Source organism: Betta splendens, chromosome 6 (genome assembly GCF_900634795.4).
Source record: "Betta splendens chromosome 6, fBetSpl5.4, whole genome shotgun sequence".
Lineage (NCBI taxonomy): Eukaryota > Metazoa > Chordata > Actinopteri > Anabantiformes > Osphronemidae > Betta > Betta splendens.
Window position 1 is genome coordinate 14,772,269 of NC_040886.2, and position 14,938 is coordinate 14,787,206.

The 14,938-nt window shown below is 43.8% G+C and overlaps 2 protein-coding genes across 11 annotated transcripts; both read right to left on the reverse strand.

Annotated features, from left to right (window-relative positions):
• Nucleotides 1-1,852: 1,852 nt before the first annotated feature.
• cnot4a (CCR4-NOT transcription complex, subunit 4a) lies at nucleotides 1,853-9,866 on the reverse strand. Of its 5 annotated transcripts, XM_055509696.1 has the most exons (14): nucleotides 9,633-9,866; nucleotides 8,837-8,896; nucleotides 7,963-8,185; nucleotides 7,417-7,614; nucleotides 7,063-7,149; nucleotides 6,782-6,883; nucleotides 6,568-6,693; nucleotides 6,363-6,487; nucleotides 6,065-6,271; nucleotides 5,919-5,976; nucleotides 5,577-5,832; nucleotides 4,472-4,972; nucleotides 4,068-4,316; nucleotides 1,853-3,718 (listed from the first exon to the last, which is right to left on the reverse strand). In XM_055509696.1, exons 3-14 carry the CDS (start codon nucleotides 8,134-8,136, stop codon nucleotides 3,390-3,392), a joined length of 2,412 nt encoding a protein of 803 aa, XP_055365671.1. In that variant the 5' UTR covers nucleotides 8,137-8,185; nucleotides 8,837-8,896; nucleotides 9,633-9,866; the 3' UTR covers nucleotides 1,853-3,389. The 5 variants fall into 5 exon arrangements, with proteins under 5 accessions (XP_055365671.1, XP_029010230.1, XP_055365672.1 ...); XM_029154397.2 differs by lacking the exon at nucleotides 8,837-8,896 and having other exon boundaries at nucleotides 4,083-4,316; nucleotides 6,065-6,268; XM_055509697.1 differs by lacking the exon at nucleotides 8,837-8,896 and having other exon boundaries at nucleotides 6,065-6,268.
• A 129-nt stretch (nucleotides 9,867-9,995) lies between these two features.
• zgc:136858 (uncharacterized protein LOC678543 homolog) lies at nucleotides 9,996-14,879 on the reverse strand. 6 transcript variants are annotated; one of them, XM_029154401.3, is made up of 18 exons: nucleotides 14,831-14,879; nucleotides 14,304-14,397; nucleotides 14,120-14,234; nucleotides 13,860-14,034; nucleotides 13,654-13,765; nucleotides 13,358-13,464; nucleotides 13,159-13,285; nucleotides 12,927-13,047; nucleotides 12,763-12,848; nucleotides 12,395-12,663; nucleotides 12,265-12,328; nucleotides 12,095-12,189; nucleotides 11,879-12,007; nucleotides 11,476-11,590; nucleotides 11,252-11,389; nucleotides 10,979-11,145; nucleotides 10,807-10,889; nucleotides 9,996-10,690 (listed from the first exon to the last, which is right to left on the reverse strand). In XM_029154401.3, exons 2-18 carry the CDS (start codon nucleotides 14,374-14,376, stop codon nucleotides 10,498-10,500), a joined length of 2,169 nt encoding a protein of 722 aa, XP_029010234.1. In that variant the 5' UTR covers nucleotides 14,377-14,397; nucleotides 14,831-14,879; the 3' UTR covers nucleotides 9,996-10,497. The 6 variants fall into 6 exon arrangements, 5 of the variants coding, with proteins under 5 accessions (XP_029010234.1, XP_029010235.1, XP_029010236.1 ...); XM_029154402.3 differs by having other exon boundaries at nucleotides 14,304-14,390; nucleotides 14,831-14,876; XM_029154403.3 differs by lacking the exon at nucleotides 14,831-14,879 and having other exon boundaries at nucleotides 12,395-12,454; nucleotides 12,527-12,663; nucleotides 14,304-14,824.
• Nucleotides 14,880-14,938: the final 59 nt, after the last annotated feature.

Consider the following 14,938-nt stretch of genomic DNA (forward strand, 5'->3'; position numbering starts at 1 on the left):
GGAGAGAGTGTAATTTAAGGTCTGTATTAACCCTTACATGCCTGGACCCATTTCTACTTAGAAGACATATTTGCAGGATATGGATCAAACGAACAAAGCCGAGGCTCCCGCGACAGGTTGCTTTGCTGCAGCTTCGCCGTTTCCTCTCCACATGTCGTCACAGCGGCTGCGGTCCTCCAGGAAAGCCAGATTTCAGCAGTTTAACAGATTGAACCCCTGCAGAGGGCCACTCTGTGGAAGCTGACAAACAAGGACAACACACCATCAGCTTGTCCCGACATAACACCTGACCACAGATTTTGACTTTGAAGCCCCGGTGCTGTAAAAACCCACATCAGTGCTTTTAAGTAAAAAAATAAATATTTATTACGACAGCCTGAGCCACTTTTGCTTTTCATATTACTCTCCCCAATCCTCTATGCCCTATATAATAATAATAAGCACAAATATGCAGTTTCAGTGAAGCAGGCAAATCAATAAACTAATAACAGAGCACTTATTGAGTCCAACATGTTTTAGTGGCAAATTTTCCACTGCAGCAGAAAAGGAATCATTTTGTGTAGCTACAGAAAAAACAGATGCTATTTTTGAATGTGTCAGGCATCATCACAAAGATGCCTCCTGTACGTTTCATTGCAGTGGCTGCACGAGTGTGTGTCGGTCGGGAAAGGCTCTCAGCAGCGCTGCCCCCTCCACCCCACCCCATGCTGCTGCTGACTCACTGTTACACAGCCCCTGAATCTGCTGCATGCCAGCATTATTCACACACTCACCTTCCTCTGCTGGTGCCTCCTCAGCACCTGGAGCCTGGAACCAGAGGGGGCAGCGTCAGACATCCCACGGCCGACTGTTTCTCCATCACCCCCGGACATGCCGAGACCAGAGCAGTAGTAATTAGTCAAGACCCTGAGTGTGGAAATGACAGAAATTATACAGCAGCACTCATTCATAGAGTGTGATGAGGTAACAAAAGAAGCCGTTGTAGAAGGGAGTCACAAAATCCACCTTTTGCAGGGGTTCACTTGTAATCAGACCTGAAGAGGAGCTGTGACACAACCTCAACAGTATTTGACATCAGATGTAGTAAAAATATGGCTGAGCTTAGGCAGTTCCTCCTGACTCATAAATACAGGAAGTGCTTGCTAGAGCTCACTGCTGCCAAAGAGGGTTTTAACCCATTAATTAAACACTGCTTCCATTTTTTTGCTTTGTATTTTTTTCCAGGTCTGTAAATAAAGACATTTTGTGTTTGAGCTTGGAAACATTGTTTGTTCATATATGGGACTTTGCTAAAGGTGGAATATTCATTATAAAACCTAATACTATTCTGCAAACATTTATTATGAATAACTGATTTTTGACTTTCTATGAAGCATTTTCTTGCAGTAATGACGTCACTTTCCGTGTGGACTGTGCTTCTGCGAGCTGAGTCACATTATCATTACATAAAAAGAAAACATCCCCTCTGCTGCAGGTATCTACCACTGCATCGGCCAGGAGTAGTGCAGAGATATGCAGGCGCGCTGTGCTGCTGCTGGACCACTACACTGAAAGAGACGACGCGTTGGAAAACAGAAGGAAAAAAACTGTTTGTGTAGGCTTTCATTCAGAGAACGTGCATATTAAAAGCTGGTCTTCACATCCATCTCAAAACAAAAAGTATTTTGTGGAAGCTTGCATACCTGGCTGAAGTTTTGACTGCAGAGCTTCATCATTGACATAAAGTGATCTGCCTACTAGTGGAAGACACTGGAAAAACAAACCAGAATGATATGCTGAGCCTCCTGTGCAATGAACAGTGTTGGTGGCAACAATCTGAATGGTGAGAACACAACACCAGACAACGAGCAGCTGAGTTTTCAGTTTTATTTAAGGTTCATTTTTTCAGACCTGCAGAGGGCAGTTCACTTCCTTTTAAGCGCCTCAATTTATTTTTTCTTCTTGCAACATTATGTTAAAACCCATTGTATGACTGTGTTGGTTTCTCCTGGATGAGTTTGTTCATTTTTGTGAATACTGTTAAACAGGGAAGAGCAGGAGGGAGAGAGGAGGGATGGTGAGAGAGAGACAGCGCAAACACAGATCAGAATTAAGACTTCAAAAAGAAAAAGGCGGTGGTCAGAGAGGTTGATCTCAAATCCTAAAGGCTGAGTGCTCCGTGAATCACTACTACAGTACTCGTCTTGCAGCGCTTTCCTTTATGACACTCATGCCATTGCTGAAGTCAAGCACACAATATTGCATACTTTTCAGCAATCATTGATGTTTGACTCGCCTTTCTTCCTGTCTTCGGTTCAGTTTAAGGCCTCAATTAAGCCCTCGTGGGTCGACCAAAGGGATCTTTTAACCCTTTAGCGCCCCTCACGTATCTTCTTCCATTTAGTCATTGTCCTGTCTACTGTGGCTGTCCATGTTAGGGCTAGCTACTGTCGGTACCACACAGTGGCACTGTGATTAAGAGTCTAACCCTAGTGCTCAGGATGTGTGCCACGATTTCCCAAAGCCCTGGCTCCCTGCGGTTAGGCAGTGCTCTATCCTCTGATACAGAGGTTTAGCAAAATTTTCCCTGCAGCAGTACCGGGCCAGTGGGAGCCCTCCGCTAAAGGGAATGGGGGCCAAGTGGCCTCCTAAACAGGCCATTTGTGTCTCTACCTAACAGAGAGCCCATGCATAGCCTGTGCCCTCAAATCCCCGGTGTCATCTGCATTCACTCCAATCACAGCTTCCTTCCCCAATTATTTCAAACCCACTCTGTAAAAAGCTAAGCGACACCCCTTTTCTCTCACCTTGTGTTCTTCACAAATTAGCTGTAAGGGTTAACCGTTTCACAGTCTCCTGTTAAAGTGGGAAAGATGAGGGTCTTTGGGGCAAAGCTTCACGAGCAGATTCACAGCTTGCTTCATTCCTTGAAAACGAATCGTGACTTTAACTTTCAAAAACACAAATGCTTTTCATGCTTAATCGGTTACTTTTTTAAAAAAAGACCTCACTTTATCTAATTTGTTTGTGGTTTGTGGAGCCATGACTTGTGTCATTACTGGGCACTTGATTCTATTCTGGTTCTTGTGCTCTCCATTAACAATAAGCCACACCATAAATCATCTGCGTTATGCCCAGAAGTCAGTCTAAGGAGTTGTGATGGCAGCAGACAAAGGGTACAGATAACTTGTGTGCAACAAATGAAAACAAAAAGGCCTTCGGAGTCGACAAAAAAGGAGGAAAGAGAAAAAGAAGAAAGCATGGTTGTTACTTTGTTAATAATTTTTCATACTCTGCAGATTGATGTGTATTGCATTGGGGTAGGGTGGGTGGTCAGGGCAGTGGGATACAGGATGAGTGGGTATAATGTTGTAGTGGGGGAAAGGATGGGTGTCTGTTGTAGTCTGTGTTCAGTGGCGATCCACAGCGGCACTCTGTAGCAGCTCTGTGGCAGGCTGTCCTGGGGGTCTGAAGGCGGTCTGGAATCCTGGGGGAGGGGAGTGAAACTGGCTGGAAGGGTTGGCTGTGAGAGGGGGCAGGTAGGGAGCCCAGCCGGCGGCGGCTCTGTGGTGGAGTGGGAGGTGGGCGTCCAGGAGGCCGCTGTGGAGGGGCTGGGGAGGGGGAACTGACGAGCTTGCTGGGCCATCCATGTCTGTTAGCGTCTGCAAGGACTTGAGCCAGTGTGGTGGGTTGTCGTCCTGGAGACAGTCTATACTGCTGCCTGCCGTGGCTGGGATGCCTGGAAAGGATGGGTGGTGAAAAACAGTGAGTGATGACAAAACACGATGAGAACCACCAAAACGTTTCAACACAACAGCACTGACGTTACTGAGATGTTGCAGTAACATTTTCTTTCATTTTGATTTAATGCAGTGGTTAGACAAAAACTTTGACTTTTAAATAGTGGTTGACATAAAAATTCCTCAAGGCCAAACTGACATGTAAAAGTATAAAAGTATATCTTATTTCTCTTTTACAACCACCAAGTTTTCAACTTCAAACAACAATTAGTGGGAAAACACTAATGCATGAAACATAATAAAGATAAAAATAAAGATAAAGATAAAACATGTAGCTGGCAAACATACACTTAGTCTTTGTACCTGTGATGATAGCAGGATCCATCCAGCTGGCTGTGCTGTCCCAGCTAAGACTGTGTGAAATGCCTGCTGGCCCCACCGGCCCACCGATGTGATTAACACTATTGGAGGATGAGGAGGATGAAGAGGAAGAGGAGTTTGGGAGACCCCCAAAGTTGATATTGATGTTTGGCAGGAGAGCTCTCAGACCGTCCTGCCACTCTTTCACATTTAAGCCGTCTATAGAGCCACTGTTTTCTGCAGAGGAGAAGAAAAAGGATCCTCAGGTTCTGATCACAAACAGAACTGTATCTACAAGTGTACATACATTGTGACATTTAATAGAACCATTATGTAACACAACTGATCTCTGCTTTAACCTGCGTAGGTTACACAGGACATGTGTCTGGTACCTGAGATGGGGATCCCTCCCAGCCCTGTGTTGTGCTGAGGGGGCAGATTCAGGTCCAGGAAATTACTGTGTGAGGCAGCAGTGGCTGAGTGGTTCAAGTGTGTGAGGTTATTTCGTATGGGGACGCCCATCCAGGGGTGTCTGGTGGCTGACTGCTGCTGACTGGCCTGGTTGTTCTGACTGCCGGGGAAACTGAAGGAGCTGTAGATGGCTCTGTGGTGGAGCTGGGGGAGGCGTGGCAGGCCACTGGGGAAGTGATGAGAGGCACTGGGGTTAGGGTTGGGGGGCGGCAGGCCGACACCATGGCTGCTCCCCTGGGCCAGGGGACCTGGGGATGAGGCGTTCTGATCCTGGACTGACAGCTCCTTCTCTATTAGGTCAGCCAATGCTTTGCGGGTGACGTCGAAAGGATCGAAGCCTAGGTCGTCGTCCTGCTGTTTGCTTGATGACCCGAAGCCAAAGGCTGCCTGCCAGTCTGTGGAAGAAGACACTGGTATTGTCTCTGTGAGGAAAGAAAAAATAAAAGTTACTTCAGCGATACTGTTGTGAAAACTTGATTGGCGTGACGTGATTAGCTGAAGACAGATGTTTGTTGCTTTGAAAGGCTGCAAAGTTTGGATCAGTTACATCACTGGAAACAGACAAGCTATATTTGTGTGTCTCCCATATTCTTTCTAAAGCTGATCTCAAACACAAACTTCAGACAATGGTCTGGACATAGTAAGAAGTTGTACACATGCTATTCTTATAATGTCCTGCTTTGTTCAGGGTTTTAGTGACAGACTCAAAACAGCTTTACATTAATGCCGTCATGCAGAAGATCGCAAGAGTGTTAAAACCAACACACAGTAATTTGAAAGATGTGTCACTCAGTAGTGACTAATGGCTCACTCCCACAAAAGGACCATAAAAAAATGATTCATTGACTAAATGGTGATGAGGTTCCTGATAAACACTTACGTCAGTTATGGGAAGGTGGGCTCATTTATTTAATAAGCACTAAGTAATTTGCTAATTTTATTATAAGGGATAATTGAAAATGCCCGTTGCTTGGCAACCAATTACATATTTTTATCCTAAAGGTTTCAAATTGACTTCTGTTGTACCTGATGTAAAGAGACTCTGTGGTTCAGGGGTCATGGGCCAGTCAGAGCTGCCGCGAGGGGAGCTGGGGAATGGGGGTAAGCCTGCGGGGAGTGGGTTAGGATGTCTGAAGTTACTGTTGTCTGAAAAAAGTGACTGCGACTCAGCTGCCGCACCCTCGAAGGGCGAACGGGCTGTAAGGTCTGAAACGCTGATGGGCACCACCAGGCTGGGTTTAGTTAAGCCTGGGGGAGGAGAGGGGGAGTCACTGGTGGGTATCTAGAAAAAGACAAAACAAAATTTCAACAATAAAAGGTGATGGACTGACAAATATAGATCGAAATAGCAAGGGATTAAGATGTTACCTGTTGTAAGGTCTCTCCATTCACTATACCAATCGACTCTGGGGGTTTGTCACTAGGACTAACGACAAAAAACACAAGTTGCAAATGATGAAGCTATGAAGGATAACTGAATAAAAACCTTGTTATTGAGAAATTATCTTTTGTACCTGTTGCTATCACAGTTAGATGAAAAGGGTGACAGGGCAGTGTGCTGGCCCGGACCTAACTCTGGATCTAGCCCATCTGATGTAACTTCTTGGTCTAGATAGTCTAGCAGCGGTGGGGACTTGCGGTCTTCTGAAAGCCCATTTGCCAGTTTGTTATGCCCCGACAGTGTAGGCCACCCATCTTTACCATTGCTGTTGTTTGTTCTGCTACACAACATGAGAGAGGTTTAGTACAACATACATCTACAGTGGAAGAAATAACACTACAAAAACAGAATAAAATAAATAAAAAAACAACCTCTGTGTGGAGCTGGATTTACTCTTTGACTTCTCTGTTCCACATGTTGGTGGTTGTAGAAAGCTAGGGTTAATTTTACAGAGATCTTGGAGGAGTTTCTGCTCGTATTCTTGATGTTTCCCTGCCTACAATCAAACAACACAACATAGGACCACAGACGACTTCACAGCCAACTCACAATTTAAAAACACAAATAAAACCTTACCTGCATCTCCTCCTTAGTAAAGCTAGCTGCTTCATCCCCCAGCTCATGTAGATACATACATTCAGGTTTGGGACACTGCATACTTTTAAGAAAGTAACTGCAGTACTTTGTTGTGCCTAAAGAAGCCTACACAAAAAGTTTTAATCAGAACCATGAACAAGATTAACATGTAAATTACGGGTAAAAGAATTGAGGTCTATGGGTAAATCATTACCTTGAGTGTTCTGCCGTCAACAACCACATTGTTCACACACTGTATTGCTCTTAGAGCATCTTCAGAGCGAATGTAAGTGACATAGGCACTGGCACTAGGCCCCTGAAAAAAAAAATCATTTCAGTGAACATACAAGTCACACAGGCCCACTGTAGATATGTGTTTGACGTTGCCTGTCTGCTTATTAGTCAATTGTTTCGACTATAAAAGCATAAACATACACTCATTGGTCACCAGTCCAATTTAAACCACCACAGGAGTCTGATGACCCAATCTCTCACCTGTGAACCTGCATAAGATGTGCTATTGTTGATCACCACTTTATGAATTTTCCCAAATCTGCCAAAATATTCTGGTCGTTTTAGGACCTGAGAAAGGAAAAAAGGAAGACTCATTACAGGGTTGTAGGTGAATTTCAAGTTCCTTTGGGAACCTTTGTGTGTGTACTAAAATCACCTATCATAGTGCTTCTGTTTTTTAATGTATCCGTCATGTTAAAGTTGGAAATAAAATTCAACCATCAACATCATTCAGTATTTAACATTTCCTGTGGTATTCACATTGAACTCAACATTTCCAACCTTCTAGTGTCAAAAGTAAGTCAATAAGCTTATTAGTAGTGATGATGTGCTCACCTCAGGGTCGGCAAGTCGCTGAGAGAGCCCCACAACAAAAACCAGGTTTCTTTGGACCACTCTGACACTAGCCAGATGCTTCCGATTTTCTGTCACCTTCTGCTTCTTCTCGTTCTGTTTCTGCTTCTTTTCATTCTTTATCCTTTGGATCTCCTCCTGTGACAGAGGCTTGTACACAGCTGGGTCCTCAGGGTATGGCTACAAAAAATTTTGAAGGATAAATGTCGTTCAAATATATTTCTGAGAAACTGGGTCTGACATGTCTGTCTATTGGTTATTTAAATGAACATTTTGGGACTTGGTGAAATGCACTTTACTAGTAATTGAAGATAGTAATGAGTTATAACATTTCTGCTGCCGTGTCTCCTGACTGTCTGGTCTTTGTTACAAAACGCAGTAGGTAAACAGCTAGTAGGAAAACTAAGGCAGCTCAGGTGAGGCAAGACGGTTGTTACACTATAGTTCCAATACTTCTTCGTACTTCAAATTTCTCTATAAAAGACAATTCATCTTTGAATGACACACATTGTCTCAGCATTTCCTCACCTTTCTGCAGGCAGGACAGAGGCCGTTCTCGTCTGTGCGAATGCGATGCCAACAGAAACGGCAAATCTGGTAGCCACAGGTACAGGGGAAGAAGTTGACATCATCAATCTCCAGCGGCTCCATGCACAGTGGGCACTCCATGGGGTCGTCCTTCAATTCAGGGCTGTGGGACATCCTATGGCACGGCGAGGTTGAGTGTTGAAGCTCGTTACACAGCACAGGGCTAAAAAATAAAAATCACATGAAACTGAGGTTTCTGACCACAAGTTTACAATATCTAACTGAAAGAATTGCTTCAAAGGTTCTATACGTAGTCCTGGTTAAAACTACTGTAATACATCATTCATTAATGAAGACATAATTCAGGTATTATCATAATACTTTATTGAAAGAGAAGCTGATTTATTTTAAAACATTTTAAATTACTTCGTGAATCATTTAGGTAATAAATTGTGGAAACAAATGTAAACAAGAACCAAATGTTTTTAAATGTGAACATAGTGGTCAACACTGACTATAGATCTGGTGGATGGACATCTCAAGCAACCTGAAAACCTAATTTTGGGCTCTAGGTACCTGTGATGCTCACAAGCACAAACAAAAATTACCATTGCCTATTAACCAATGCCTATAACCAACAAAAACACAACCTTCATGAAGCTAGGATTTTTAGTCGTGCTGCAGTATTACTGTGCCTTAAATTTCGCTAGATGCACAATAGAAGCTAGAAACCTAGAATGCACATGAAATCAATGGCCTTGTGGTTAAGTTGGTTTCGTACTTGTATTGTAAATTCCAGCAAGTCAGCCTGGGAGTTAAAAGGAACTACAACGAACCGCGTCTATTTACAAATCGCCGGTTAAAAGCAGATGAACTGTCTGGTTTCTTCGTGACAACACCACTGCCAGTGGGCGAAGTAAACGGCAAAGCCAGACTGAAAAAAGCCGACAATGTAAAGTTGACACGATAACAGGGAAAAGCCCAAATGTTTAGTACTTAGCAATACTGTGCTAATAAATGAAGACTATGGGCACTGTTTCACACACACGCCGCTTCATCATGGATATCAGCTGATTGTTAAAGCCGCGTTTGAAGCCAGACTGGTAACTTTAGCTGCTCTGTCTTCTGGACCGTACATTATGACAGATGTTATGTGACTAACGCTTAGCTAAGCTAACGCTAGCCGCGAACTGGTAAAAGAAGCCGGTCTAACGAATAACGAATATCCAGAAGCAAATCTGCGTTTAACCACAAACGAGGGCCTTAAATATGCTGATTTTACCTTGATGTTGACATTGGATGTTTCAAAGAATATCTGACACACTGCTACGCTTTCTCCTACGTAATATCTGACAGCTTGTTTAAAGCTAATCGCTAGCATAGGCGTAGCTAGCATGCTACATTCACGTCAAAATGTACAGGGTTTTGGAGCCAAGCTTACGACGCGGCCTACTCAGGCTAGCGCTGAACTAGAAGCAGGTTATTGGCATTGTAAACAATTGACAGTGCTTTCGCAATACCACGATTATCTTTCCAATGACCGAATGGGCCCAACAAAGTCCTTGTGTCAGTGTGGTAACTCATAAGAGACATACACGATCTTTATTTACTAAGGGAAGGCGGAGCTGGCTAACCCAGTTAGCCACTTGGCTATCGCTAACGTTACTTACCCTGTCCGTATTTAGCTTAGAATTCCACTCCAAGGGAGTCACACCAAATTGGGCGGGGACTGCGAGCCAATGTATCTAAAATGTCAAAATTACTATAAACGGCCTGTTAAAATAACCGTAAGTGTGTAATTCTATTGTAACGAAAAGGCTATAAAGATGTTTTGCGCCTTTCTTTTCTTGGTATTGTAGAGACAATTTACGCTCAAACCACCATCTTAGCTAGCATTAAAGTAGGGAGGAGGGAATGGGGGCAAATATTCTGTGCCACTGAGCATGCGCAAGTAGACTAAGCTTTATGGGAGATAGAGTTTTTGGTTGCCTTAAACTAGGACCGTTGATGTAAGGAAAACACTTTCTAGAGTTTGGTATTTCATATTTGGGTATTTAATATTTTATATGCTGCACTTAAATACAGGCAAAACCCAACAATTCACATGTTTAAATTAGTTACTGTTTAGTTATTCAAGATAAACGGGAAACCTTTTCACATTTAAATTTAAAGTTAATAACTTTAAGAATGAAATACTAATGGAAGGATGATATATTACCATTTGTATAAAAACTTTAGTATAATACTTTCAGATGTTAATATTATATGTGCAAAGATTCTTTGCATGGGCAGAAATAAAAATATTTAAGGAAAAAAAGTCTTGCCTGAGGTTCTCATGATTAATGCAAGAAAGAGTTAAATGCTAAGCATTATCCAGTAACATAGTATTTATGGTGTTAAGACATAAATTATACAGGAATTGTAATGCTGTATCACATTCTGTTGTAGAGTATAATTTAGATTGCAGGAAAGGTCTTTTTAACAAATTCAAACAAACAATTTTTTTTAAACTCATTTTAAAAAAAACTTGTTTTATTAGATCCACATGAAGCTCGGTTTGAGCCAGTTCTGAGCCTGGACTTTGTTTGGATCCACAGACTCCCTGTTTAGCGTGGGAGCGATGGGATGCGGGGATGCCAGCGACAACTTCGCGGCCAAGAGTCCCATTCGAACACAGCTGTCTGTGTCTCGCCCTTGCAGGATCCCTGCCATCAAGGCACCAGCGAGACTGCAGACAGAGCAGGGATGAGTGGCTTTAAATGTTTATGTGGGGGAACATATTAAGCTATAAAGTTATAAAAAATTAAGAAATTACAACAAGAAGGGAACAGAAAGCTGTCACACCTGTCTCCTGCCCCTGAGACGTTCACTGTCTCTTCAGCTGCTAACGTCAGTGCTGGGTAATGCAGAGCACAAAGCTGCCTCCTCTGTAAATGAACATACAGTAAAGTGAAACTAAGCTTTGCTACCACTCACCCTGTTTTCATTTTCAGTACGTATTTCAGGAGCTTCTTACACTTTTCTGTTTTCTTGGCTGCATGTTGACTGAGCCGGCATCATGATTTCCACACACCAACACCCCATGAGCTCCCAGAGTGACCACCAGACAGTGAAGGTGCTCCAGCAGGGGGCGTGAGAGAGCCACAGCAACGCTCAGCACCTCCTCCAGTGAGCTGGGCAGCTCTGCAGCCACACAAGTCAAAACCCATCTTCAGCAGTGGCTCTTTGAGCAAGAAAACAAACTATAACAGCTGTTAGTGGGAATATGTGAACAAAATAAACCAATTACCTTCAGGAATTGCGAGACCCAGTGTTTTGTTCATGGTGAGCAGTTCTGCCAGGTTTGGGGACGAATATGACAGTGACCTCCAGGCATCTGACAGGAAAGGTTTACAGGCCTTTTCCGAATCCGTTGGCTCATACCAAACTGACAAATGACATCAATCAAATCAGATCAAATCACATATGACATAAACATCCCATAGAGGTATTATTACTATAAACATCATGTACCATTGATGTTGTATTTTTTGGCAACAGAGCAAACATAGTCGATGGTGGCGACAGGGATGTTTCCATCGAGACACACGAGAGTGGCTGATGAAAGCTGCTTCTCAAACTGCGACACCTATATAAACATTCAGAAACAAGAACTAGTAACTTAATAAATAACATGTCCGCCTCTTATTCCTTCTTCACAGATGATCACACAATGCAACACAACACAACACAACACAACACAACACAACACAACACAACACAACACAACACAACACAACACAACACAACACAACGTAGTAATTATATTTATGACCATCTAACTTCTCAGTGGTTTCTTATTAAGTAATTTAAACGATTTTTTACAGTTTGTTCTTTTATCCCGTGTTTATTTTTATCACTAAAAATAAACACTTACATAGTGTTCTGTAATTTGCTGATGAATGTCCATATCACCCAGTCCAAGACTCAGCTCTCCGCTCTCACTGATCACAGCACAGTAAGTAGCTGTGCTTTGGTCTTTCAGCCTCATCACAGCGCTCGTGTTCTTATAGAAAGTGGAAAGAAAATCTAGCGCATTTCAAGTTGGTAAAAGTTCAGGCCGATTCAAAGTAAGTTGTTGTGGTTCACGTACTATGTGTTTACAGTAGTTTAGCACTGCTTCGCTGTGTGAATCCGCCCCCATAGCGGAGATGAACAAGGGTCTGTGACCTAGACGACTCAGAGAGTCTCGAAGGGAAACAGCAAAGCGTCAGACGCAAACTGCTGGTGGAAACGTGTGTACACCATCAGATAAAGACTCACCAGCAATATTTCTTCCCACACCACCAAATGACTGACAGACACTTCCTGGGTTGGTCTGCCCGAACTGTAACAAGCAACAAGTGTTCAGCTACAGCCAGCAACAGATACTGTACCTGTGATTTTCACTTACATGAAGGGTTTTAGTTTTTCCTTTAGCGATAAAATCCACATTTATTCCTCCTACAACAACCTGAAATAAATAAGCTACAGTATGGGCACCAGAATGTGCTAAAAAACATCCATAATAAGAGTTTATACTCACAATATCAGATCCTGAGTTGGGTAAAGGTTTTCCTTGATGGTGGATTTTGCCATTAAACCTCCTCTCAGTCATTTGTTTTGACAGAGCACATGCGATCCTACTTCCAACTCTAGCATTGTTGTGAATCAGAGCAATGTCTAAGAAAACAACAGGTTAAGGGAAATGTAGAACTAGATAAAGATAATATTGATATTATCTGTGCTAGTGGTGAGTGACGCAATTTCGCTGAAGGATACTGGCCTGAAGGGACTTTCCTTCAGTCAGTTCATTAACCTTCTGAAGAATAAATGGCGTCACATCTTTGCCTGTAATCCCTTTAGCTCTGAGGGAAAAGCAGAGTCTTTAAGAGTCATGGCCAGTCTGTGTGTATAGAGCAGCACGGACGTGGAGCACCGCGTACCTCGCCTCGGTCAGCGCAGCCCGGACGGCGTCCTCTATCTGTCGGCCTGTTGCCGCGTGCTCCTCTGGGATGGGCACGGCCAACAGGACAGCGCTTTGAAGGCCCAGAGACAGGGCACTCGCTGAAACACACAGCAAACGCACATGCAAACACAAACACATACATATAACATGGTCACACTGCGCTGAACACACCCAACTGATCCTAATTGAATATGAACGTGTTGACGTACTGATGAGTGTGGCTGCCTCCTCGGGGTTGTCGACTTGATACGGGGAAGTGAATCCACTTTGTGAGGAGAAGAAGGCTGGAAAATTCAGGTTTGGCCCGTACGTGGCCACACACACGCCCTGTGTCTCCTGAAAAGCAACACCATCGGCCAAAAAGGTTTGGCTGGTGGTGAACATTGTAAAATGAATAATAGTTCTTACCAGAAATTCGAGGGTGCGTCCGATGTCCAGAATAGATTTGACCCCAGCAGAGACCACAGCGATGGGGGTTCTGCCCAGCTCTGTCAGATCTGCACTCACATCCAGACCTGCACGAGTCAAATGTGAAGAATACACATTACCTGAGTGTAAATGACCTGTTTTTAATGAGAGGCCAAAGACAAATACAATACACGAGTGAACCTCCCAACAGACTGGGATTCAGACTAGGCCAAGCAGGTTAATTGATGCTGGATTGACTTAGAAGCCACTGGCGTGTCCTACAGGAGTCGACTCACTCTTCTCTCCATCTCTGTGAACTCCTCCAATGCCTCCTGTCACAAACACAGGGATTCCAGCATGATGCGCTGCGATCATAGTGGCTGACACCGTTGTTCCTCCAGTGAGTGCCTGGGAACAGAAATGCTAACACTGAAGAACCAACGGCACCTCCGGCCCTGGAGGTCTACGGGCATTGGGGTGGACGAGTGTGCTTTCTCCTCACTTTGCTGATGACATATGGCAGATCACGGCGGGACACCTTCAGCGGCCTCTTGCTCTGAGCGAGCTGATCGAGCTCCTCTGATGAAAGTCCAATATGGACTTTACCCTCGATCACCCCGACGGTAGCTGGAGTGGCCCCTTCAGCTTGAACAATGGCCTCCACCTCCTTCGCTGTGCTGGATGATGAGGTTATTGAAGGTCATTATCAGTGATTAAAACAAACGTGAGAGCTTGTTGACATTTAAAGGCTTCTTAGGGAACCTCAGGTTGTGTGGGTAGGGCATGCCATGTGTGATAATAGTGCTCTCAAGGGCCACCACTGGTTTGTTCTCTGCCAACGCCTGTGACACCGATGGGTGGACTCTAAAGAGGTTGTCTGAGGAGAGAGTTGAGGGTGAACGCATGAATCAATCCAGTAACTATCATTGGACTCTGGCACATTTACCCTTTTTGCTCCATGTGCTCTGGTAGGTTCCTTTCCTCAGGATGAGGGCGGAGGCTCTCTTCAACATCCTCATTCTGCTCAGAAACCCTGAAAACTAATTAGAGTTGGTGAAAAAGCCGCCTCAGCCCACCTTCAGCTCTATCAGCTTTCTGTTACTGCTGCGAGTGAACTAGTGGTCGACCTTTCAGCATTCATTCATATCGTCATGTTGTCAACAGTACCCCTTCAGGTTCCTGAGGACGCAATCAAACAGACTTCACCAGTGGCACCAGCACAAACCGGCTGTTTTCTGTCTGTCTGTTTGGGGATCTCACCATTGATGCCTCTCTCAAATACCCAAATTGCCTGTATTGTTGACTTTCCTCCTACTTTTCTGCATCTACACCCTAAAGGTTGCAAACTGAAAGCGTATCACACTCGCAGGGTAAGGAAAACCTACACTATAAATGTTTAACTCTCTGGTTTTCTGCCAACTGTGTTGAATATTTCAGCTGCAATACTAACAGCAAATACACAAGAGAGCTTACCTTCTCCAGTGCAGCCAAAATCCGAGAAATGCTGGACACATGATGGAACTTTGACCTGGACAATGTTTACCCAGCCCAAAGGCATCAACCACAGAGATGTGGCCTGAA